The sequence below is a fragment of the Polyodon spathula genome, chromosome 17, assembly GCF_017654505.1.
Source record: "Polyodon spathula isolate WHYD16114869_AA chromosome 17, ASM1765450v1, whole genome shotgun sequence".
NCBI classification, from domain to species: domain Eukaryota; kingdom Metazoa; phylum Chordata; class Actinopteri; order Acipenseriformes; family Polyodontidae; genus Polyodon; species Polyodon spathula.
Genome location: NC_054550.1, coordinates 17,678,541 through 17,706,133, shown reverse-complemented (window position 1 = coordinate 17,706,133; position 27,593 = coordinate 17,678,541). Strand labels below are relative to the sequence as shown.

The following is a 27,593-nucleotide window of genomic DNA, read 5'->3' as shown; positions in this document are numbered from 1 at the left end:
CAAAAATGAAGCAATTGTGTTATGAGTACTGTACTGTACGGTCCAATCAGCACTCCCAAAACGGGTATGATCTGCCGGTGCACCACTAGTATGGCCCGCCCCCTGCGGAACGTCTCGCGTTCAATGATCAGCAGGACCAATGGCCGTCCAACGTTCTGGGGCTCCTTCAACGGAGGCGGGCCGTTGCTAGGGGCGAGGTTAGGTTGAACTTGCCCCTGGCATTTAGTGCGTGAAAGAAATTGCTGTTGTTTCCCAGTGGAATGTAAGTTAGGTTATCTGTTTTTCAGATTGTAAAAAAAAAAAAAAAAAGGAAACCTGTTTTAATTTATTTTTTAACATCCCTCTGGGGCCAGAGCTGAAGTTAAGGTAATTTCGTTTTCTTGTTTATTGCCTGTGTAATCATATTTTTAAAAATGTAATCTTTATATTTCTGGTGCTAGAGGAGGCGTAGATTGCTCAGAGTTGGACTGTAAAAATGAAATAAAATTATCTGTCTCATATTCGGCATTGGGGGAGTAGCAGCGGGATTGCCGGTTTAAAGCGCCTAATGTGCATATTTCTGATCGTTTTTTTTTACTCAACTGAGCCTTTGCTTTTCCGTGCGTTTACTGTAGTTAACGTTCCGAAGTAGTCGCGTACCCTGTACACCGACGACTTAGCTGAATGAAATCTTGACTGTACAGTACTTTCTACCCTTTGGTTTCGGTATATGTGTTCAATTTAAGATTAGTTTTATAAAAAAAAGCATGGATGTACCTTCTTTAAATGCGCTTTCTGCTTCAGTTCAGGGTGTACGTTGACGAGACTGGGTGTAGAATAAGCAAACAAGCAAGATTTACAAAACAATGCGGTACAACTCGCCTGAACATTGGGTCAAGACTTGGTCCCGGACTTGGTCTCTATACTGGGGAGGATGCCTCCTTTGTCTTCATCGTGAGTGCTATGTTACTGCAGAATTGTACATTAATCTTGTTGGTAGTCTGAAAGCAATCTGTGATCCTACTAGTTTAATAAAAAGCTTCTCATCTCGGAACAATGTGAGGTATCCATCTGTATGTATAGTCTTAAAAGTAATGCCACTCTCCTGAACCCAGTGAAGGTAAACCAGCATATTCTAAAAGCACAACATACACTCCATTCAGTAATTTGTGATGTATAATAGAGTAAATGTATTGGCCTGTATTCAGTTATTTGACTTCACCTTTTGTCAACAGCAGAGTGTACCATCGCGGTGTGTAGGCATTCATTTTCCATTTAGTCTAGGTCCTTCTCAAACACAAATGTCAGTTGGTGATTTTAATGGGGTCTTTTGGCCTTTGTGCCAGTCTAGGTTGAGACCATTTAACTATACACTGTGATCTGAACAGCATTGATTCAGGTATATGCTATTTGTCAAATACAGGATCATGAATACAAACAATCTGATAGGTACCGGATCAATGGCAAAAACCCCATTAAACAACTGAAGCCAAATCACAGCGCAAATAAATGCTGCACTGACCATGCCAAACTCTGAACTGATAAAACTGAATGATTGATCAGCTGAGTAGGAAATCTGCAGTCAGTCTCCACAAGCAGGTGTGTCTGGTGTGTATGTATTCCCTTACTCTACATCATGTAGTAAGGCTATGTCTGTATAATATGTGGATCATTTTATTCAGACATATTATTTTTAAAGGATGCAGGGGACTCCATGCTGAAGAGGGTAGCTGAAAGCATTGTCAGCACATTTCTGTATAATGACATTTCAGATATTAATGTTTACAAATACCTTTTATGCTACTTGAAAGTGCAGTCATTCAAAACACAAATATAAAGGCTTCAGTCTGGGCTCCAATGTAGAATTTGAAGCTCCAGTTCCAAGTCTTGTTGTGCTCCCCGCTCCACCAACAGCATCCTCCAGTGTACAGATTTTAAACTGTATTAATAACTTGGCAGACAGACGCATAGCCACCTGTTTCGTCCTTGAGCTGACGTCTTCATACCTTCAAACAGGTCATACCCGAGGGATGACATTAACCAACACAGCTGTGCTTCCTATCAAAGAACAGGGGAAGCAGTGCGTTTATTTTACTGTGCTTTCAGGATGCACAAAGTTCTGTCTTTCCTCTTTTGAGCAAATGCTGGGGATCCAGGTTATTGGAGATGAGAATGATAATGTCTTGGTCGGATCATTACTGTGCAAATGCAGGCCTGGAGAAATTAATCTCAATGCTACTTTGGCAATACAGCAGGATATTGATTATCTTTTTATATCAAGTACTGGGAGATGAGTGAGAGCTGTTTTCTAACCCTTTCTCTCTTTTCTGGCAACCCATAATAGTTTTCTTTACTAACCCACAATTACATCTGTTGTGTGGATGGAAACTGTGCATTTTTGTGGGCTACTTTTTAGAACAGTTTGGGTTTATACATGACGTGTAATAACTTGATACCTTGCACAGCATCCACAGCAGAAGCTGCACCTGGTTTTCTAAAAGTATTTTCCAGAATCTGGAGGCGCATATCTAGCAAGAGACAATGCAGGTATGCAAAAAAAAAGTAAGATACAACCTAAGAATGTCCAATATTTGAGAACCACATTGCATTATTTACAAAAAAAGAATATACAAAGTTGTATACTGCAAGTATACTTGTGCCAAAGTAGGACAGTATAATGGTACCAATAGTATACTAAAACCAGACAATTTTGGCACAAGTATACTTGCAGTATGTTACTTTTTTGTAAGGGGTGATATTGGATTCTGATCCAAACTTATTTATACCCTCTGTTAAATGCTGAACACTATGTGAGGTGAAAAATAACAAAAAAGAAATAATAAATGTGCACGCATTATATATTAAAATGTGCAAGTGTTGTTTATTAAACATATAAGTCAAATACTAAATACAGTACACCCTCACCATAACAACCCTGTTTGGGTCCAAAGCCCTTTGTTGGCTAAAAATAAAATAAATAAATCAATCAGTGTTGCTTTGCCATGCCGGTTGCATAGAGTTGACGAGCCAACATCAGCAGCAGTTTTTTTTTTTTTTTTTTTTTTTTTTTTAAATCGGTATTTAATTGTATAATGAAGGCCATATAGCGAGGATGTAGTTTATCTACATTGGGCTGACGGTTTGGACCCGAGGCTGTTGCTGCACTCGGTACTGTAAGTTACAAGCAAACACCATACAGTTCCAGTCAAAAGTTTGAGTACACTTGCTGGAAACTAGGTTTTTTTCATAATTGACAATGTTTTACGTCGTGTACGTTTCTGTAAATAATTGAAAATGAAAACATGTTACAATATACAAAACAAAACATAAGGAGTATCAAAGCAGTGTTCAAGAAAATTGAAAATTGTCTCTAAATCTTGGATTCCTCAAAATAGCCACCCTTTGCCTTAATAACAGCCTCACAAACACAAGGCATTTGGTTAACAAGTTTCAGCAGGAAACCACCCAACATGTCTTCCCAGCTTTTCTGCAGCAATTCCCAGAGATGTAGGGCACTTGTGGGTAGCTTTGCTTCGACTCTTCTGTCCAGTTTGTCCCATACAAGTTCTATGGTATTGAGGTCTGGAGACTGGGCAGGCCAGGTCATTAGATTGAGTTGTCCTTCACTTTCCTTCTTTGCCAGATAGTTCTTGCACAACTTTGAGGTGTGTTTCGGGTCATTATCTTGCTGAAGAATGAAGGACTGCCCAACTAGCTGTAATCCTGATGGAATGGCATGCCTCTGAAGTATGCTATGATAGCCATGCTGGTTGAGCTTGCCATGGACTTGGTAAAGATCACCAACTCTGTCACCAGCAAAGCAACCCCAGACCATGACACTGCCTCCTCCATGCTTGACAGTGGGAAGCACACATGCAGAACTCATGTGCTCACCCTCTCTGCGTCTTACAAATACTCTGCGGTTGGACCCAAATATTTCAAATTTGGACTCATCCACTCCTCAAATGTCCAGTTTCTATGTTTTTTGGTGGGTGACAGAGTTGGTGATCTTTACCAAGTCTCTTCCTCTTATTCTGCTCTCTTAACAATGGTTTCATTGCAGCAATTCTTAGGCCAGCTTCACTCAATCTCCTCTGAACAGTTGATGTTGAAACATCTGTTTTTCTAGTAGCATTTAGCTGAGCTTGTATTTCAGGGGCAGTTAATCGCTGGTTTCGCAGACTTGTGAACTTGTTCTCTGATTCTGAGGTCACCCTTGGCCGGCTTGACCTTGTTCAGTCGTCATGAGTGCCAGTTTCTTCAAATCGTTTGATGGTCTTGGCCACAGCAGTTACAGACACTTGCGAAGTTCTTGCGATTTGTCTTGAAGATTGACCTTCATTTCTTAAAGTAATTACATTTTTCTTTGGCAAAATAAGCTCAGTTAAGCATTTTCTGCTCCTTTACATTCAGGAATGACAAAATTGTGCCTATGCTACCATATTTATAGTAATCATGGACCCTCACCTGTTAACAATAATTGGTGACAAAAGGGTAATTAGGTAACATGCTAGTTAACTCAGAGAACATCTAACAAAGACACTTTTATACTTAGGCCAGTGTTCTAACACAGTGTTATACACATTTCAGACTTTTAACTGACTTGGGCTTCAGACTGAAATCCCCTTGCTTTAGGTGACCATTTCATTGAAATTGACAAGATTTGCATTTTCATTTAAAAATTACATTTTTGAATGCAATTCGCTTATGATTATCAGCTTATATAAGTAAATGTATCATATAATGAAATATTAATTGTTTATAGGTAAGTTTATATAGTTAAAAGCATAGATAATCATGAAAAACCTGGTTCCAAGCAGGTGTACTCAAACTTTTGACTGGTACTGTACATTTAAAATAATATTACCGGTACATTTTATTAATCGCATAAAAGAAATGAAAAAAGCAATGTCAACATGCTACGTGCTAAATCTAAGTCAGTGATAATAACTATCTTATTCGATTTTTTTTTTTCTTTTTTTTTTTCCCTGGGTTGGGAAATAACATTAACAATTTAATAAAGGTAACAACAAGATAACAGAATGTGAATCTTGGTGAACAGTGTACTGTAGTTTGTTATTCCAGTTTGTAACTTTGTTAAAAAATAAATAAATAAAAAATGGCCTTCAATATAAAAGTATATATTTTGGCTGTTGTAGTGTCCATTTTAACCTTCTCTTACTTGGAGCAGACGCAGTCATGTCAAGAACATAAGAAAGTTTACAAACGAGAGGAGGCCATTCGGCCCATCTTGCTCGTTTGGTTGTTATTAGCTTATTGATCCCAAAATCTCATCAAGCAGCTTCTTGAAGGATCCCAGGGTGTCAGCTTCAACAACATTACTGGGGAGTTGATTCCAGACCCTCACAATTCTCTGTGTAAAAAAGTGTCTCCTATTTTCTGTTCTGAATGCCCCTTTTTCTAAACTCCATTTGTGACCCCTGGTCCTTGTTTCTTTTTTCAGGCTGAAAAAGTCCCTTGGGTCGACACTGTCAATAACTTTTAGAATTTTGAATGCTTGAATTAGGTCGCCACGTAGTCTTCTTTGTTCAAGACTGAACAGATTCAATTCTTTTACCCTGTCTGCATATGACATGCCTTTTAAGCCCGGAATAATTCTGGTCGCTCTTCTTTGCACTCTTTCTAGAGCAGCAATATCTTTTTTATAGCGAGGTGACCAGAACTGCACACAATATTCAAGATGAGGTCTTACAAGTGCATTGTACAGTTTTAACATTACTTCCCTTGATTTAAATTCAACACTTTTCACAATGTATCCGAGCATCTTGTTAGCCTTTTTTATAGCTTCCCCACATTGCCTAGATGAAGACATTTCTGAGTCAACAAAAACTCCTAGGTCTTTTTCATAGATTCCTTCTCCAATTTCAATATCTCCCATATGATATTTATAATGTACATTTTTATTTCCTGCGTGCAGTACCTTACACTTTTCTCTATTAAATGTCATTTGCCATGTGTCTGCCCAGTTCTGAATCTTGTCTAGATCATTTTGAATGACCTTTGCTGCTGCAACAGTGTTTGCCACTCCTCCTACTTTTGTGTCGTCTGCAAATTTAACAAGTTTGCTTACTATACCAGAATCTAAATCATTAATGTAGATTAGGAATAGCAGAGGACCTAATACTGATCCCTGTGGTACACCGCTGGTTACCACACTCCATTCTGAGGTTTTTCCTCTAATCAGTACTTTCTGTTTTCTACATGTTAACCACTCCCTAATCCATGTACATGCGTTTCCTTGAATCCCAACTGCGTTCAGTTTGAGAATTAATCTTTTGTGCGGGACTTTGTCAAAAGCTTTCTGGAAATCTAAATAAACCATGTCATATGCTTTGCAATTATCCATTATCGATGTTGCATCCTCAAAAAAATCAAGCAAGTTAGTTAGGCACGATCTCCCTTTCCTAAAACCATGTTGACTGTCTCCCAGTACCCTGTTACCATATAGGTAATTTTCCATTTTGGATCTTATTATAGTTTCCATAAGTTTGCATATAATAGAAGTCAGGCTTACTGGTCTGTAGTTACCTGGTTCAGTTTTGTTTCCCTTTTTGTGGATCGGTATTACGTTTGCAATTTTCCAGTCTGTCGGTACCACCCCTGTGTCAAGAGACTGCTGCATGATCTTGGTTAGCGGTTTGTAAATTACTTCTTTCATTTCTTTGAGTACTACTGGGAGGATCTCATCCGGCCCAGGGGATTTGTTTATTTTAAGAGCTCCTAGTCCCTTTAACACTTCTGCCTCAGTTATGCTAAAGTTATTTAAAACTGGATAGGAACTGGATGACATGTGGGGCATGTTGTCAGTATCTTCCTTTGTAAAAACTTGTGAAAAGTAATCATTTAATATATTTGCTATTTTTTTTCTTCATCTACGATTTTGCCATTTGTATCTCTTAAACATTTAATCTCCTCTTTGAATGTTCTCTTGCTGTTGTAATATTGGAAAAACATTTTGGAATTGGTTTTAGCTCCCTTAGCAATGTTCATTTCTATTTCTCTCTTGGCCTTTCTAACTTCCTTTTTGACTTGCGTTTGCAGTTCTGTGTACTCTTTCTGCGTACTTTCTTTTTGGTCCTTTTTTAATGCTCTGTAAAGTGCCTTTTTTCGCTGAATATTTTTTTTAATTGATCTATTAAACCATTTTGGCAATTTAGTTTTACATTTAGATTTGTCTACTTTAGGGATATAATTGTTTTGCGCCTCTAGTACTACATTTTTGAAGAACAACCATCCTTCTTCTGTGGGTGTTTTCTCTATTTTACTCCAATCTACTTCTGTTAGTCTCTGTTTCATGCCTTCATAGTTTGCTTTTCTAAAATTGTAAACCTTAGCTTTAGTCTTTACTTTTGGGGATTTAAAAAACACTTCAAATGAGACCATGTTGTGGTCTGAGTTTGCCAGTGGTTCTCTGACCTCTGTTTTAGTTATTCTATCTTCGTTATTTGAAAAGACTAAATCAAGGCATGCCTCCCCTCTAGTGGGTGCCTTGACAAATTGTGTTAGGAAGCAGTCATTTGTCATTTCCACCATTTCTATTTCATCCTTCGCGCTACCCACCGGGTTTTCCCATTTTATTTGGGGGAAGTTGAAATCCCCCATTAGTATGGCTTCTCCTTTGCTACATGCATTTCTAATGTCATTGTATAACAGATTATTGTGCTCACCGTCTGAATCTGGCGGTCTATAGCATGCTCCTATTATTATGCCTTTTGAATTTTTGTCTGTTATTCTGACCCATATTGATTCGGTTTTATTTTCTTTGTCCAGGTTTAACACCTGGGCTTCAAGACTGTTTCTTATGTATAGCGCTACCCCTCCTCCTCTTCTGTCCTGCCTGTCTTTCCTATACAGTGTATACCCACAAATATTATATTCGTCCCCATCACTCTCAGATAACCACGTTTCTGTAACACCTATCACATCATAGTTACCTGTTAGTGCAGTAGCTTCAAGTTCTAGAATTTTGTTTCTGATACTTCTAGCATTTAGATAAATACATTTAATGGTTGTCTTACCTGAGTTGTTGTTCTTGTTTTGATGCGGTCTCCCTTCTGTTTTTTTGTTGATTTCTCCCCCCTTCCTTTCTAGTTTAAATGCTTCCGAACCTGCTCGAGGATCTTTTCTCCGAGTAGACTAGTTCCCTTGTTATTTAAATGCAGTCCATCCCGTCTATACAGATAGTCCTCGTTGTAGAATGTGGTCCAATGATCAAGATAGGTGAAGCCTTCCCGTGTGCACCACGTCTTCAGCCATGCATTTTGATTAATTATTTCCAGCTGTCCATATGGTCCTTTGCAAGGTGCGGGTAGTATACCAGAAAATACCACAGTTTTGGTTTTCTCTTTTAATTTCCTTCCTAGCTCTCTGAATTTGTTTTGCAGGGATTTTGGTCTGTCTCTTCCAATGTTGTTTGTACCGATGTGGACGACTACTACCGGGTCGTCTCCTGTTCGTTCTAGGAGCCTGTCCACGTTCTCAGTGATGTGCTTGACCGAGGCTCCCGGAAGGCAGCACACTGTTGTAGTAAGGGGGTCCAAACTGCAAACTGAACTTGCTGTGTTTCTCAATATGGAGTCCCCAACAATCATGACCTCCCTTCTTTTTGCTGTCTGGTCACCACTGTCAATAGGGTCCTGGATGTTGTTCCTTTCATTCTCTTGTTGTTGGTTCTGCTCATCAAAATTCTGAAGTGACTCAAATCTGTTGGTTGTTTTGATTTCTGGTGGTGGTGTTTGACGAAGTTTCTTTTTTTCCCTGCTTCTGCCTACCTGGACCCAGCTGTTCTGACCTTCTATCTCCCTGGTGGCTTTCAGTCTGTTAGGGGTGATGCAGACTTCCATGAATTGTGGGTGTGCCAGTTCCTCAAGATCCTGTTGCTGTCTCACTTCTTCCAGCTCCATTTCTAGCATACTTACTAGTTTATGCAAATCCTGGATCGCGCGGCACTTTACGCACACTTGGTTTAGCTCTGCTGGGTTTTCTCGGATTTCCCACATCAAGCAGGTGTCACAGATTACTGGTTTGAAGACCATGTTGAGGTTTTTTTTTTTTTTTGAAGTTTAGTTTCTTCTGCAGCCATCAACCTGCTTTCAAACTGCTTCGAAACTGCTCTGTACTTCTCCCACTCGTTTTCGCTTCCACTCGCTGTCGCTCCTCAGATCGCTCCTCAGATCGCTCCTCTCCAATTGAAACTGGTGCCTGAGGTAACCTTCACAGTTGCCAAGTCCGCTTATAATAAGCAGAATTGGGCTTGTTTTTGAGAGTTGCTGGTTGGAACTTGCATAAACACCCATACTCTAATATGGGTTCGCTTGTTTTGAAAGGCAGTGTAGCTTTATTTTGCTTGGCAACACTGGTAACCTTCCCCATCTGTCTCACAGCAGGTAGCGCCAATTTTGGGAAAGAACTAATACTGCACTTCAGTCCGTTTCATCAGTATCTGCCACCTCCCTTTCAAGTGCCTTAGCAGCTGTCATCCGTCTGAACAGGTAGAGTTTCTAAGCCAGGGTAGTATACACAGCATCACCTGATCCCCTATATGGTTTATTATCTGAAACGTCTCCACCGGTTTTCAGCCATGGTGATCTGCAATACCTGTTGGTCAGTTTCATTTTATACCTCTGAGAAAGGTGTACAGTACTACAGTAGAAACTGCTCACATGTGCACAAAACTAGGGAGTGATAGTATTTAGCAGTCAAAGTGCTGTCACTTTCAGATTTCAGTGAGACTGCAGTTTTGTGTTGAATTCATAAAGTAGCTTAGCAATATTTTTGTGGAATGCAACTGTGAAGGCAAAATCAGTGAAACAGATGAAGACGTCTATTGCATATGTTTAAGATGTTTCAGGTTGAGTTAGAGCTTAATTAACCACACCTGAGCTTAGACGTATATCGTAGACACTGCATAGTTCCTCCAGAAAAAAACCAAGAAACCAAAAAATCAAACAAAACATTTACCAAATATCATTTACTGCAGACAACTGCTTTATTGTCCCAAATTGCAGGGTTGTGTATGGGAAATGTACGAGTGGGGATATTTACTACGTTAGTGCAGAAATTAATTCTAGCCTCTCAAAAGAAAATATTATCTAATACTCATCAGTTAAAGTAAGTAAATTAAAATACCATAATTAATATCTTCAGTATTTCCATTTGTTCTGTCTATTGTATATAGCTAATTTAATATTTTAAACAATGTTCCCCATTAACTTAATAGGTGTCATATCTTAACAGTATTTTCAACGTCCAAAACAAATTGGATTATTCAGTTTAAAAGTAAAATTACTCTAGTTTTATTTCAATGTTACAAAAGTTCCGTGCACCAGAAAATTCAATAAGTCGTCAAATAGTTACCAAACTTTAGTTTAGAAATAGTTTGAGTCTCGTACCAAAGTTGTTCACTATCGGTGGTTCCAAAGATTTTGCAAAGTTCATAGATTTTGTTTCCAATGGTTTAAAAGATGGTTTCCTTTTTTCCTTGTGACTTCTTCAAATAACTTTATTCATGGCAATGGCTTTGTGAGATTGTTGGTAAAAATGTCCATCAGGATACAAGCATAAAGCTTTCTTTTTGTAGGAAGTTGGACACAAGCACGGGTTCCTCAAAACAGGTCAGATGGCAGTCTGGAAGCTTTCAAAGGTCTTTCATCCTTATTGCTTGTAGGTGTGCAGAGCAGATGTTAAGATGATTAATGAGAGAATTGAAACTAAGGGAAAAGCACACATACCTTCAAAAAACAAGCAGTTCTCCAGTCGCATAGTTATATCCAATTTATTGGTTACTTTGAACATAAACAGAATTGATCATTAGCTGTTACAACACCACTATAAAAACAAGCAGTTTTCCAATCGCATAGCTACATCCAGTTTATTGGTTACTATGAAAATAATCAAAATTGATCATTAGCTGTTATAATACCACAAGTAAACCAGTCTTTGAAGTGTCCTCCAAAGACTAATTGTTATAAGCAGACCATGTTTGTTTATTCCAAACAATAAAATGAAGCTTCCTACCTCCTTGAAGTCCTTAAAGCTAAAAACGCCATTTTGTTTAGGAAAAGACAGCAATCTGTCATGAAAAAAGGCTTGCAAAATATCCTGATGAATGTAAGGTTTAAAATATTAAGATTGTTTTCAGGTATTATCATTCAGTCAATTTTTTTTGTCGTATTATTGTACTGTAAGGTGATGAACATAATAGATATACAAATGCACCAAAAAAAAAAAAAAAAAAAAAGCATATTCCTTTTGTTGTGATATCGTAAAAATATGTACCGAGATGCTTGTGAGAGATGTTGGGGGTTCATATATAGAGGCTGTACACTTTTAAGAAGAAAGGCACAATGGGATATCAGCCGAAAACAAATGCTTAACTCTTTGCAGTCCTTTTATTCAGCACTTGTCAGGTGTGTCAGGTCCAATTTATTTTCACATGCGCTGTTTACTTTACACGATGTGAAAGGGTGGTGGGTGATTCAGTGACACAGGAGACAGACAGGTGTAAACACCACACAGGTGCTCAGTTTTACTGACAGGGTGCTTTCACTTTTTAGCCCACAGAAGGCGCTGTTGACCGTGGTCTGCCTACCAGCGATAGTAAAAACAAACCATGGGAATATCAAAGGCAGTACAGTTCAAGTGCGAACGACACTTCCAGGAGCTCAAAACAATAATTAAAAGCCAAAGGCGAAAGAAAAAAGGAAAAGAAAACACAGTAATCAAAACTACAAATAAAAGGTGCTGCACTCAGCAGCGTTACCCCAACCGCCGCTATCCGCACGACCCGGGTCTCCGTCCTACTCTACTGTGGTCCCTCCACCTATACACGTTCGGCGTCTGCCCAAAGATTCCCTGATCTCTACAATCCTTCTCGTTTCAATTTATTATTTATTTCGCTTATTTTTGTTTTGCCGGCTGTGCTCGGTCCGGCAGCCCAGCTTCCGCCAGCTTGCTCGTTTCCTCTTAGAGGGGGCAGCCTGAGGGAACACAGAGCGTAATCTTTATAGGGCCTGCCTCTCAGCCACTCAGAGAGAGGGAAAGCCACACACCCTCTCTCCCACCTCACCGTGACACTGCCATGACCGACAGGCGGATATTGTAAGGCTGCTGCTCTCTTCCTGCAGCACTATGAGTACATCAGAAGAGTCGGCACAGGTCTCCCCTGTTACACACTTGCTGTTTAAAAAATGTTTTTTTCAGAGTACAACAGGTTAAAAAGGCACTGCATGGCAAAAGAACATCAGCACTGCATCTCCAGACAAGCCCCACCCCTTATTTTTCACATACCTCTTTATAGACGTGCATACTGAAATCCTCTCCTGATCGCTCGTTTTATCATCAAACTCCTCATTAATGCAATCCAAGTCATTATTTTATTACTATAACTCAAAAAGCTCTGCAGATGTCTATGATATTCTTTGAGTGCTGGATGCGGAAGCAGCTGTCTCCTTTGTTTGTGTCTGTGTTATCTATGTGGTGCATGGGGCTACCTTTATTGCTCAGATACACCCCTTTTTTTTTGGCTTCATTCGGCCATTTTCTCTGCTTTTTTCTGAGAAAATACGACTAGAGACCTGTGCTTTGTCTTTTTGATGATGTCGAACAGGGTCCAACGTCAGACTGGAAAGGGAAAATTGTAATGTCGGACCTGGTCCATAGGACTGCAAAGGGTTAAGTGCAGAGGTGCTGGATTGTTACACTCTGGGTTCATGCAACAGTTATGATGGTGACCAAACGTGTGCGAGTGCTGTGTTAAAAATAAATTTAAAAAAAGGTTAAAATGAACAGTAGCATTCAAAAAATGTAGAAAAGCAAAAAACAAAAAGATATGTCTTAACAAAATACCCTGGAAACGAAAACAATTTAAATGAAGCAATAAGCTCAATAATTAAGCTAAAAAGGAAGTGGAAAAGGTTACTGTTTTATTTTATTTTTTTAACTGCAATAACCCTACGTTATCTTTCCCCAGTCAAATCGTAGAGTACCTAAATAAGCACAGTAATTTACCATTAGAAAAACAGTAATGAAAAAGAAAATGTAGAACATAAAGAGCAACCAGATATAGTCAACGAAAGACAACACATTATTGAAATTCTTTGTCGTATTATATGTTTAAGGTAAGGCAAGGTTTATTTTTCCGTTAAAAGTGCTCCTGGATATAATGTTCTGCCGCCCGGCTGTACAGAATTCCTGTAGAGAACCCTTTATTTATATATATATATATATATATATATATATATATATATATATATATATATATATATATATATATATATATATATATAACAGTTACCACAGAAATGCTGATTAAGACATTTTGCTGCCTATTTGTGGGGACTACATACAGTTTTAAGTTGAATTAGGTTTGCTGTAAAATGTGAAATTGCTTCAAATGGTAATCTTTTCTTTTACCTGTCTGAATGTTGGATTTCAAAACCAGTCTAATTCCATTTGAACTTGTTTTGCTACATCTGTAGTGTTTAACCTGGGGGGAGGGGGGTGTCTGTGTTACTGGTACAGTTGCTTAGAGACAAGTGCAAAGGTTTACAACCTGAGGAGTTCCATGAAAATGTGTGAGGTGGATAGAGAGATGTGTGACATTAGTAGCCACTGCAGCCTTGCAGAGGCTTGAAAACTGATTGATTCATAATTTGGGTGATGCAGCAAGTAGCATAAAACAGGGTTAACTGGATTACAGTTCTCATGAAACCTACCTGGATATTACTCCTCTGTAGGGGGGAGCTGCTGTCTGCTGGCTGGTTTATCTGAGAAAACACCCACTCCTCCACCTCTTCTGTCTGTTCTATAGTATTGTCACTGATGTTTCTCTGTGGCTAATTGGGGCACAGGATGCTGCTGTCTTTCTTTAGAATCCCTAACTGCTCCCAAACAGCTCCCAGCTCCCAGCTTCATCACTGCAGTGTGCAATTTGGAACATTCTTTCTTTCTTTCTTTCTTTCTTTCTTTCTTTTTTTCTAGCATAGAGAATGAATGCTGTCATCCACCCCCCACCCCACCCCCCAAATCCAAACAGATCACTACCTTCACTATCAGCTTGTACCAAGTTCATTAGTATTTCAATTCAAAATTAGGAAGCATTTCTGTTTTGTCCTTCACCACTGTACTGTACTGACTAGGGCAATGTTAATTATTTCAACATGAACAAACCATTAATACATTTTAAACTAGATTCATATTTTAGGTTTAGGATTAGGTTGTTGACCTAATTTCCTTTCAGTTAAAACTACTTCATTGAATGTATATTTTTTCCATGATAGTTGAAAATCTGTGGCATAGACAGTTTACACTAAATAAACACGTTTGTTGCGTGGGGGGGGGGGGGTGTATTTATTATTATTATTATTATTATTATTATTATTATTATTATTATTATTAATCTTGGTCTTTTTTAAGGTTAAATGGATTTCATTGTGAAAATAGTCTAGCAAACGCCCATTGTGTGAGTTTGAAGTATGTACAGTAACAAATGTTTTGAGGGTAAGTACAGGGCTCTCCAAAACTTTTTCCCATTGAGGGTCCAGGACTCTCAACTGAAGAAACTGATGGTCCCAGAGGAAATGTTGGGGGTCCCAATAAAGTACAAAGTAGGATTACCAGATTTCCAGAGTGAAAAATCAGGCCAGTTTTTTCTTCAGTTCATTGATGTCATAGCAACTCGGAAGCAGTTAAAATAACTGTACAGTCAACTCTCAATTATCCAGGTTGCGGATTAACTGTGCTGCAAAAACGGAAAAATACAGATGTACTGTACACATTCCATTATTAGGGCAGCAACTTTGAGCCACTGTGACTGCAAACAAGTCGGCAAGTAAACACATGGTTTTAACAATTAAACAACAACTTGACATAGTTGAGAAGCTGGAAAAAATGTGTCCTGTAAAACAACTTTCAATAGAATATGGAATTGTTTCTAATCTACCATACTAGCACTAAAAGAAGCGCACTCTCACACATTCAAGGTTTTAATGCTAACTGGCAAAAGGACACTTGAAACTGGGTTCTAGTTTGATGCATCAATTCACCAATGTGTAATCGAAGCTCGGGAAATTTAAGCACAGGTGGTCAATAATCTATGCATTGATTAATTGTTGCACTCCTAGTGAACAGACGGTTGATTTAAAATAAATAAATAAATAAATAAACAGGAAGAGTTGATTCTTCAAGCGGTTTATCTAAGAGGAAATCAATGAAAAAATCAAGGACGGCCGACTTCTTTAAGAAACTGTAAAGTAAGTACAGAGTACTATGGGGTTTATTTTTTATTTTTTTTATACGTGTTTTTGCATTATCCATGTTAATTATCCCAATTCTGTGGAGCTGACTGTATTACCATTTCAAAATGTAATATAATGGCTGTGTTAATCAAATCACAAAGGCACTAACTTAGAAGGCTAACTTACCTGGTGGCACTTCCAAGATACAGTTACACAAACTGGACATGGTTCAAATTAAATAGAATATGAATTAACAAACACATAGTCAAAATGATTAAATAATTAATCCATAGGATGTTTATTTTATTTTTGAATAATATATTACTCTTCTGTTAACTTGCTGAGCATACTGTACTTATTAAAAATGTGAATACAATAGCAAAACCGGGATGATTTTAACACTTTTACTGTTTCTGCCTGGTACAAAATCCCACATCTGTAACCCCAGTACAAAGTCTTAATGTTGTGGTACATGCTTTTTTTTTCTTTTCTTTTTCTTTTTCATTAAGTTTTGTCAATTTCAAAAAAACAAACACTAAAAGCCACAAACAGAATTTGTTTTTCTGTCTAAAAGAACAAAGAACAAAAAGGGATAGCAAATGTATACTATGGATGTCAGTAAAATACGCAACTGTATTTTATCGCACTGAAATAAAAGTGAGTATAACCATCTCGCAAAATGTAGTAAAGTAACAACTTCCTAGAATCCTCATCAGTGATAATCGTCTTTATGACAGGCTTTATTTTCAGAGTTTGAGACTGTATAAGATTGACTAAGAACATACTGCTATGATCACTGGCTTTCCACGCTCTCAAAGGCACCTCTTGTATAGATTAGTACATTGTGCTAAGATGTTTAAATTGCAGATCATTTGCTACAATGAATGGCACTGAAATAAACAGGGGTTTACACAGATTCGAAACTTACACTAGTCCTGGGTTTCAGAATGCCCCTTATTTGTGTACATTATTGATATGAACAGGTGCAGGTAAGTCTGCTCTCAATAGATCACACTTCAGTAAGTCTCACCTGAGTCTGTAGGTTGGTTGCCGAGAGCTGTTCGTGCAGCTATAAGGGAAGGAATGGTATGTTTAGCAGGGGTTGCTCAAACTCCTGGCTACTGAATCATTTAAATAATACATTTCAGAGTATACATCATTGATGATAGTTTGGTAATCCAGGACTGGGTGCAGGGCTAGTGAGTTTTTAACCCTTTTCACCCTGGTACAGTAAATGCCTTGCTGAGGCCCAAACACACAGACTTTAATGTACTGAATATTTAAATATATTGTATTCACAGAAATTGTAGTGTTGACTGAAATTTGTGGTAAAACTATAAACCCATTACTTCTGCTTATAATTTGAATGTTTCCGTTATGAATACATGACTAGGAAGTCAATGGGGCTGCAGACTCCATTAGCTCTCATTAGTCTTCATTTTCCATTTTAAACATCTACATCTCTGATTAATTGAACAGGTGTGCCATCTTAACTACTTTGAATGAATCAATGAGCTTCCTTGATACAGCTGGCTGGATTCTTGCCTTAAATTTGACTTTTTTTTAATAGTGTGCTGCAACTATAGTTTTAAAATATAGTATTCAATATATAACAAAAGAAAAAGCCAATTTCTTACTTGAGTGTGTGTGTGATTTCATTTTGCATTGTTTCCAGAGAGACAGACATTGAATCTCTATGGGCTTGAACTGCCACTTTTAAACAGCACCTTGTTTCAGGCGCTCCCTGAAGCCTGGATTTCACCAATGTGAATTGGCACGTTGTGTCTGTTTGCTGCTGGCGGACGCAGGTTGGCTGTTTTTTAAACAGGATGTCCCCATGCCATCACTGCGCTACAAGTTTTCCATTGACAGGGCTTTCATTCCCCATAAGGTGGCACATTATATTGATCTGAACATGTGGTTTCAAGTCAGTCTGGTTTTTAGGGGGATGTTTATGTATTGTATGGGTCTGTCTAAGACTGCCCTTAATTTAGTTTCAGTTAGTTCGTTTTTTTTTTACTTAGACCTTCTACTTGCAATACAAGAAATGGGGAGGTATATGGAGGTAAATAAAGTGACATCTGGTCATTCTTCAATATTCACAAACACATAAATAGTGGAAGGAAAAAAAATGTTGGTGGTTTATTACTAACATTCCGTAATGGCAATATTAAGAGTCTACTTGCATACTTGGTAATAATGCTGCATGGCTATAGGATCACTTGCTTTTATCCAGTCACCGTCTAGTTTTTACGAAACTTGTGTTTTATCACAGTTATACATGTCAGAATTTGTCCTTTGTATGTGTCACTTCTGTTTTTACCTAGTTAAGATTGTTTTTTGTGTACATTCTGCCTACTGTTCCTTGATTTACAGATGGTGCTTGATAGTGCTTTATTTCTTTTACATTTTGCATGCAGTGCTGGAATGTTGACTAGGCAAGCTTTTGAAACATTAACTGATTCAACATTTCTTTTATCATTTCTTTTTACTAAATATTGACTGGTGTATTGCAAGAGCTGAAAGAGGTGCTATCTTTCAATCAGTCCTTCTGTCACACTTGTTTCTTTGAAATGACAGAATGAGCACTGAATCGAAACTGTTATTGTTGCTGGGACCAAGGAGTCTATTTTACACTGAACAAAAATATAAACGCAACATGTAAAGTGTTGGTCCCATGTTTCATGAGCTGAAATAAAAGATCCCAGAAATTTTCCATACGCACAAAAAGCTTATTTCTCTCAAATTTTGTGCTCAAATTTGTTTACATCCCTGTTACTGAGCATTTCTCCTTTGCCAAGATATTCCATCCACCTGACAGGTGTGGCATATCAAGAGTCTGATTAAACAGCATGATCATTACACAGGTGCACCTTGTGCTGGGGACAATAAAAGGCCACTCTAAAATGTGCACACAATGCCACAGATGTCTCAAGTTTTGAGGGAGTGTGCAATTGGCATGCTGACTGCAGGAATGTCCACCAGAGCTGTTGCCAGAGATTTGAATGTTCATTTCTCTACCATAAGCCTCCTCCAACGTCGTTTTAGAGAATTTGGCAGTACGTCCAACCGGCCTCACAACCGCAGACCACGTGTAACCACGCCAGCCCAGAACTCCACATCCGGCTTCTTCACCTGCGGGATCGTCTGAGACCAGCCACCCGGACAGCTGATGAAACTATGGGTTTGCACAACCAAAGAATTTCTGCATAAACTGTCAGAAACTATCTCAGAGAGGCTCATCTGCGTGCTTTTCTTCCTCACCAGGGTCTTGACCTGACTGCAGTTTGGCGTCGTAACCGACTTCAGTGGACAAAATGCTCACCTTCGATGGCCACTGGCACGCTGGAGAAGTGTGCTCTTCACAGATGAATCCTGTTTTCAGCTATACCAGGCAGATGGCAGACAGCGTGTATGGCGTCGTGTGGGTGAGCGGTTTGCTGATGTCAACGTTGTGAACAGAGTGTCCCATGGTGGCGGTGGGGTTATGGTACAGGCAGGCATAAGCTACGGACAACGAACACAATTGCATTTTATCGATGATAATTTGATTGCACAGAGATACCGTGAAGAGATCCTGAGGCCCATTGTCGTGCCATTCATCTGCAGCCATCCCGTCGTGTTTCAACATGATAATGCACAGCCCCATGTCGCAAGGATCTGTACACAATTCTTGGAAGCTGAAAATGTCCCAGTTCTTCCATGGCCTGCGTATTTACCAGACATGTTACCCATTGAACATATTTGTGATGCTCTGGATCGACGTGTACGACAGCGTGTTCCAGTTCCCGCCAATATCCAGCAACTTCGCACAGCCATTGAGGAGTGGGTCAACATTCCACAGGCCACAATCAACAGCCTGATCAACTCTATGCAAAGGAGATGTGTTGTGCTGCATGAGGCAAATGGTGGTCACACCAGATACTGACTGGTTTGCTGATCCATGCCCCTACGTTTTTTTTTTTTTTTTTTTTTTTTTTTTTTTTTTTTTAAGGTATCTGTGACCAACAGATGCATATATGTATTCCCAGTTATATGAAATCCATAGATTAGGGCCTAATGAATTTATTTCAGTTGACTGATTTCCTTATATGAACTGTAACTCCGTAAAATCTTTGCGTGTTGCATTGATATTTTTGTTCAGTGTAATATTGCCAGGTATAAACTGTGGACACACGTTGCTATATAAATGCAAATGTTTCCCTTTGTCAATATCCATATAATACACTTGAGACAACTAACAGCAGGTTTAGGAGTTTAATTAGCTCATTAGTTGTTACCGGACAAAACAGAAGTTAACACTTCAGGAAAGTTAAAACAAACTGCTTATTCAAAGATTATACTGTAAAATGCAGAAATATACTACTTGAAAATGAAAGTATATGAACCTATGTGATCTGTAGCCATGCAAACCAAAGCACATTATAGTAACATCCTTCACCTAGGGTACACAATGTATGTGTATTGTACACATCATTTTTTGGGGGTAAATTATATTACTAATTAATGCTAACTAAGATTTTATTTTATTTTAAGAAAAAAAAATTGCCTAAAATATATAAAAATATTTAGCAAAACAAAAAATAAATCACTCAAAATGAGGCATATTTAAAATGTTTCCAATAAACAAATCAAGAAAGCAACATTTGTTTTAAAACAGTGCTGTGCCCAAGATCCAACCCCCCGACCTTGTGTCCAGAAGGGTCGACTGCCCACCGAAGATTATGACATTCTGCTACCTTGCCTTCACCTATCTCAAAAACTCCGAAACCTCAAGTTTAAGGTCCCATTTCTTTTTAAAGGCACAGTGCAGAACCAGTGGCAATGGCTGCAGAAACCAAAATATATAATTTTGTATTGATTGGCCACATTTAATTGACTGTGCCGTGCTTCAGTTTACACTTGAGCAGAAGAGTACATGCCCATATGTGATTGAGCATCTGTAAAATTAAAAAAAATGCTGAAAACTCTGTACAGGAACACATTGCTTTGTTCATAACTGACTGAAAAATGTGTATTGCACAAGGAGAGGCCAGGACAGACTGTTCTCAAATACATGTAACATGATCACAGATTTCCGAACGTACCCAAGTTACATAATCGGTCACCAGATCTGGCTGTGGTTGGGATGAAATACGTAGCAGGAAAGAAAACTCTTCAATTGCCCTTGAAGGTAAGTGTGCTAATGTGTCAAGCGAGTAACTACAAAATGGCATGAGTTTACCTTTTTTTTTTTTTTTTTTTTTTTTCTCAATCATACTCTTGTTGCTGTAATAGGAAGTAAAGCACCTAAAGACACTTCAAACCTGTCTGTTTATAGACATCACTTGACTCATTGTTGGCATTAAAATAAACAGGAAAACCAAAGAATTATATTACAACAGTTCAGAAAACCAAATGTACAGTTGTGAGAATCCTATTTATAGTCTTCCACTAACACAGTAGTTTAGTCTCCAAATAAAGGTGTTTTGAAAAGACCTGTTTTAGCATTTTGGCATTGGCATTTACAATAACGATAAAGAATATGTAACAGTTTAGTACCAGTCCAGCAATGTCATGTGAGAGTAATCCTATGTGCAGTACTCCAAAATTAAGTATAGTGTTTTACTGGCATTATAATAATAACCAGGGTAAGATATGAAGCACTGACAAAGGCGTGTTGACTGACTCGTTGCTATGTATTACCCGATTGTAATTTAAATAGCGCCCCTTTTAATGTAAACGCATAATTAATCCTCTCGATTGTTTCTTTCCTAATTGCAGTGTTATTTGCAAGACAGAATGTCTTTATGAAACCAACGGTATGTAGTGTAGTGACTACATCCTTTACACAGTAAAATTATCAATTTCCTTTACGGATTGTATAGCTAGACAAATAGTTTTGATCTCATTTCTTCGTCGTCAGAAAATATAATTTAGTTAAACGGCCGTTGTTTAAAATTTGCTAATTATAGCTTCATTAAAGGCAGGTAGCGTGGAAAGAAATAAACTAAATAATAATGAAATGTGTAATTAATGTAGCTTACACCTCCACCTTGAGCGCAGTACCTTAGTCTTAATTTTTCAGCATAGCAGAATGCAGTGCTTTGCCATTGTGCCTGTCTTAATTGCTTTTTTATTCTTTACGTGTTTACGACCGGCATTATTATATTTCACGGTATTGACTCGTACATGATCACACGAATTGCAGCAAAACTTTAAGAATACTATCACAACATCTTCTAGATAATCAGATTTATTTTAGCTCTGTCTTACTGAAATAATGTTTTTTTCTTTTTCTTTGTTCATGCAGCTGGCATGTTGAGTTTCAGCAGATACATGGAGTGAAGCCACATGATGAATAAATTCGCAAAAAAAATAATGGACATGGTATGTCTTCAAGTACTATACACAAATGTGTATTTTCAACTAATGTGTTGATTGCTTTTTCACCAGTTTCAAACGATTTCTGAAATGGTCGTTTTTTAAATAAAAGGGAAATAAAACAAAAACCATCAGTGTGACTTGAGATTTTTATTTATGTTTATAGGAGTATTTATACTTAACTCCCCTATTAGTTCAGTCATCGCCTTAGCCGCCGCCTGGAGTTCCCCTGTGTCTGCCTCTGTCCTGCAGCCTCTTCGCCAACTAGTTCTGGTAAAGTACCAGTATGGGCATGGCGTTCGCTGCTCGCACAGACATAAGAACATAAGAACATAAGAAAGTTTACAAACGAGAGGAGGCCATTCGGCCCATCTTGCTCGTTTGGTTGTTAGTAGCTTATTGATCCCAAAATCTCATCAAGCAGCTTCTTGAAGGATCCCAGGGTGTCAGCTTCAACAACATTACTGGGGAGTTGATTCCAGACCCTCACAATTCTCTGTGTAAAAAAGTGTCTCCTATTTTCTGTTCTGAATGCCCCTTTTTCTAAACTCCATTTGTGACCCCTGGTCCTTGTTTCTTTTTTCAGGCTGAAAAAGTCCCTTGCGTCGACACTGTCAATACCTTTTAGAATTTTGAATGCTTGAATTAGGTCGCCACGTAGTCTTCTTTGTTCAAGACTGAACAGATTCAATTTTTTTAGCCTGTCTGCATATGACATGCCTTTTAAGCCCGGAATAATTCTGGTCGCTCTTCTTTGCACTCTTTCTAGAGCAGCAATATCTTTTTTATAGCGAGGTGACCAGAACTGAACACAATATTCAAGATGAGGTCTTACTAGTGCATTGTACAGTTTTAACATTACTTCCCTTGATTTAAATTCAACACTTTTCACAATGTATCCGAGCATCTTGTTAGCCTTTTTTATAGCTTCCCCACATTGTCTAGATGAAGACATTTCTGAGTCAACAAAAACTCCTAGGTCTTTTTCATAGATTCCTTCTCCAATTTCAATATCTCCCATATGATATTTATAATGTACATTTTTATTTCCTGCGTGCAGTACCTTACACTTTTCTCTATTAAATGTCATTTGCCATGTGTCTGCCCAGTTCTGAATCTTGTCTAGATCATTTTGAATGACCTTTGCTGCTGCAACAGTGTTTGCCACTCCTCCTACTTTTGTGTCGTCTGCAAATTTAACAAGTTTGCTTACTATACCAGAATCTAAATCATTAATGTAGATTAGGAATAGCAGAGGACCTAATACTGATCCCTGTGGTACACCGCTGGTTACCACACTCCATTCTGAGGTTTTTCCTCTAATCAGTACTTTCTGTTTTCTACATGTTAACCACTCCCTAATCCATGTACATGTGTTTCCTTGAATCCCAACTGCGTTCAGTTTGAGAATTAATCTTTTGTGCGGGACTTTGTCAAAAGCTTTCTGGAAATCTAAATAAACCATGTCATATGCTTTGCAATTATCCATTATCGATGTTGCATCCTCAAAAAAATCAAGCAAGTTAGTTAGGCACGATCTCCCTTTCCTAAAACCATGTTGACTGTCTCCCAGTACCCTGTTACCATATAGGTAATTTTCCATTTTGGATCTTATTATAGTTTCCATAAGTTTGCATATAATAGAAGTCAGGCTTACTGGTCTGTAGTTACCTGGTTCAGTTTTGTTTCCCTTTTTGTGGATCGGTATTACGTTTGCAATTTTCCAGTCTGTCGGTACCACCCCTGTGTCAAGAGACTGCTGCATGATCTTGGTTAGCGGTTTGTAAATTACTTCTTTCATTTCTTTGAGTACTACTGGGAGGATCTCATCCGGCCCAGGGGATTTGTTTATTTTAAGAGCTCCTAGTCCCTTTAACACTTCTGCCTCAGTTATGCTAAAGTTATTTAAAACTGGATAGGAACTGGATGACATGTGGGGCATGTTGTCAGTATCTTCCTTTGTAAAAACTTGTGAAAAGCGCTGCCGACGCGCCGACGCTGCCGACGTGTATGCCTTCTTCAGCATCGCGTCCGTTGTCCTGTAAGACCTGGTGCAGGATCGGTGCTCATCCTGCCTGGGCAATTTTTTTGTTTGTTTTTTTTTTTTTTGTTTGTTTTTTTGTTTTTTTTTTTTTAAACTGCAGCGCTCAATGAGAAGCCTGCAGATGCTTTTTAAAATGACTCACTGGTGCCAAATCAGTCTGTGCTGGGATCGGCGTCGAGGCAAGTGCTGTTGGTGCCGAAGTTGGCAGTGCCGAGTGGACCTGTTTCAAGGTCGGTGCCGATGATGTCCAACCGGACGACTGGTTCACATCGATCGACCTACAAGACGCCTATTTTCACGTCCCGATCCGTCCAGTGCACAGAAAATATCCTTGCTTCACCTTTGAAGGCAACGCGTACAAATTCTGCATGCTGCCATGTGGCCTCTCGCTGGTGCCCCGCACATTTTCAAAGTGCATGGATGCTCCACTCAGGCTGCGGGGTATTCGGATCCTAAACTATCTGGACGATTGGTTGGTTTGCGCGCAGTCAAAAGCAGCTGCAGAGGCGCACACAAAACAGGTCATAGATCAAGTGGCGAAGTTAGGGCTCTCAATACATCAACAGAAGAGAAACTTCGTACCAGTCCACAGTGTTCCTGGGGATCAAACTGAACTCTGTGAGCATGCTTGCCTCGCTGTCGGAAGACAGGATTCGGTCGTTGGAGACTACTCTGCCTATTCAGAGAGCTCGCTCTCCTATAGGTCAAAGTATATCAAAGGTTGTTGGGGCTGATGGCAGCCGCATCAAGAATCCTTCCACAAGGGCTGCTGAGAATGCGCCCGCTTCAAGCCTGGGTGAATACGCTCAAGGTGCACCCGGTCCCAGATCGGTACAGGCTGCAGCGAGTGTCCAGACAATGCCGGAAGACATTTGAGTGGTGGCTCCGTTCTGGCAATCTGCGTCTTGGATTTCCCTTCGGATCCCCTCACAGAAGGGAAATGATCACTACAGACACCTCCAGCCTGGGCTGGGGAGTGGTCTGGAACTGGAGAGGAATAAGAACCGAACAAGACCCTCTGGGCTCTAGAGTTTTGCAGGCGGCATGCCCTTAGGCATCATGTGGGGTCTGATGCTATCGCCGTAGTGCTGTACTGTCGGTAATCTGGAGCCATGACAGCTTTGGTACAGCTTTCCCATTCGGTAATGGTTGTCATTCGAATTGAAAGGGAACGTTAAGTTATTACCATAACCCTGGTTCCCTGAAAAGAGAATGACAACCATTAACCTTTTGAGGTAGTGTGCCCAGCTGACCTCTGTTTTCGAAAGAAAATGGCGATGTGCTACTGTTAGGACGTCCCTCTTCATAGTAACTGGCAAAAACCACACTCAGTTTACTAACCTTTCACAAGTATTTGTCATGAATATCAGCCTCAAAGCTCCATGAAGTTGGCCCCCCTACAAACAGTACAAATGTTAAATTATACACCATTATATACTGGAATTCAACTAAACTTTTCTCATTTGTTTGTGCTACATTTGTGCTATTATGGTTTCTGAGATATTAACAATATTATTGTTTAGTGGAGTGACGTCACTTAGCCCCTTGCAATATAATAAAACAAAGTTATGCGGTAGTCCCGTTGATTTCTAACATATTAAATATCAAAATAAAACTTTATACAAACAGTAACAACGCTAAGTTCAAAACAGTAATTCAGTCTATATTAACAATGTGTAGTAAAATAAAACATTGAATAATAAACAAGACCACACCACTGCTTAACCTCATTGCCACCACAGCAGTAGGCAGGGACAGCGCGAGCACAGTAGAACGTTAAAGGTGCGTTCTTTTTTTGTAATTTACAGTTGAACAATTATCCATTACAAATAAGGGGAAACTGACGAAACTCTTAGGATTAAAAAACAAAACAAAACAAAAAAACACAACACTGCTACATCTGCGCTACCTACTTGACTCACCTTGCTGCTCAAGTTTTTCAACGCAGGTCGGGGCTGTTCTGTGATAAATGCGATCACCTGGAATCGGCTCCTGCTGATTCTGCTGAATAACGTGTATAGATATTTATTATGGGGGGGGGGGGGCGTCACAAACAAGCTTTTCAGACATTATTTGTAAAAAACAAACAAAAAAACCACATAGACAGAAATTGCATGAATTTGCTACAGCGTTATTCATCACCACATCTACTGGTAAGATTAGCCTCTAAACTGCGATGATATAGCAACTATTTTTCGATTGCTAGAAATATCAAGCGCATAATACTGTGTATACTGCATGATTATTGATTTGTGCCGAGATCTGGTGATATTGTGTTAAACTGTATTACACTATACTGCAGTTTTAGGCTGACTAAGAATTATGTCCGGGTTGTCTGTGGGAAAAGGTGGCAAACCTAATCTTTACGCGCGTGGTGTTTCTTTTAGGGCAGTGTGTCAGCGGCGTCTGACAGAAAACAAACTTCAAATCATTGATACATTGATAAAGGGCAGTAAATTAAAACAGCAACAGAATAGATGAACAAAACGCGGCAACTAAGTTTTCCAGTGAAATTAAAGTGGAGGGGCAGGAGCTGATTCCAGGTGATCGTATTTATTACAGAACAGCCCCGACCTGCGTTGAAAAACTTGAGCAGCAAGGTGAGTCAGGTAGGTTGCGCAGATGTAGCAATGTTGTGTTTTTTGTTTTGTTTTTTAAAACTAAAAGTTTCGTCAGTTTCCCCTCAATTGTAATGGATATTGTTCAACTGAAAAATACAAAAAAAAAAAAGAACGCGCCTTTAACGTTGTACTGTGCTCGCGCTGTCCGTGCTAGTGCTGTGGTAGCACTGAGGGTTAGTAGTGGTATAGTCTTGATTTATATATATTTTTTTAAGAAATACTTGTATTGCTCGATGTTTTATTTTACTACACATTTTTTATATTTTTAATATAGACTGAATTATTGTTTTGAATTTAGCGTTGTTACTGTTTGTTATTGTTTGTATAAAGTTTTATTTTGATATTTAATATGTTAGAAATCAACGGGACTACCGCACAACTTTGTTTTATTATATTGCAAGGGGCTGAGTGACGTCACTCCCCTAAAATAATATACAAATGGTATATAATTTAACGTTTGTACTGTTTGTAGGGGGGCCAACTTCACGGAGCGTTGAGGTTGATATTCAGGATAATAACTTGTGAAAGGTTAGTAAACTGAGTGTGAAGGTTTTTGCCAGTTACTGCGAAAAATGTGCTCATTTTAGCCTTAGAGGGAACGCTGACCGTCACTCATGACCAGCGTTCCCTCTAAGCTTTTTAGATACTGAGAAACTTGCTATTTTGACTGAGAGGGTAAATTATCAGTGAGAAACCTTCGGCCGCATATTAACTCTTTTAATCTATTTTGGTTGTTTTATTCAATTTTGAAATAATATTCTAACACCACTATCTCATCAATTTTACAGTTTGCAAGAACATCATTGTTCTGATTACATTTTACCCATTTGATATCACTTGATTTTTGAAATGGTCGATTTTTAAATGGGAAATAAAACAAAAACCGTCAGTGCAAGTATTGTGATTTGTATTTGTTTACCGGAGTAATTATACTTCTAAATAATGCAGAAATATTTAAATCAATTATACGAGGAGTTCAAAACGTTCGTTAGCAGGACCGAGCAGCACTCTCTATAGTGGCAGAATCGGCAGACGCCTGCTTCGCACACTCTATACCTGTAGATTTGATGGTGCCAGAGTGAACATTTGTCAATTTTTTCAGGGAGCATAAAGATACAATTTCAGAAAATACATTGCTGAAAGGACTGTTTTAATCTAATTTTATTTAATTATATTTAATTATAATAAAATCCAAGGAAAAAGCCACTCATAGGAAAACATCAAAAGAACAAATCGCTTAGTTTGCAAAACAGCATTTTAATGATGGATATGAGTTCTGGTCCAAGATTTTGTAGAAACAAACAAAAATCAAGCTATTTGGTCACGCTG

General features: G+C 38.7%; 1 protein-coding gene across 8 annotated transcripts in view; it reads left to right on the top strand.

Annotated features, from left to right (window-relative positions):
• Nucleotides 1-217: 217 nt before the first annotated feature.
• The window catches only part of LOC121329747 (protein numb homolog), a 106,734-nt gene continuing 79,358 nt past the window's right edge, over nt 218-27,593 (top strand). For 3 of the 8 annotated variants that reach the window (XM_041275491.1, XM_041275487.1, XM_041275485.1), the window contains exons 1-2: nt 218-366; nt 784-933. In XM_041275491.1, the coding sequence (XP_041131425.1) occupies nt 914-933 (20 nt within the window). In that variant the 5' untranslated portion in view covers nt 218-366; nt 784-913. Of the gene's footprint in view, nt 367-783; nt 934-20,231; nt 20,410-21,528; nt 21,606-27,593 lie in introns of those variants that run through there. The other 5 variants (XM_041275493.1, XM_041275492.1, XM_041275489.1 and 2 more) reach the window with 4 other exon arrangements.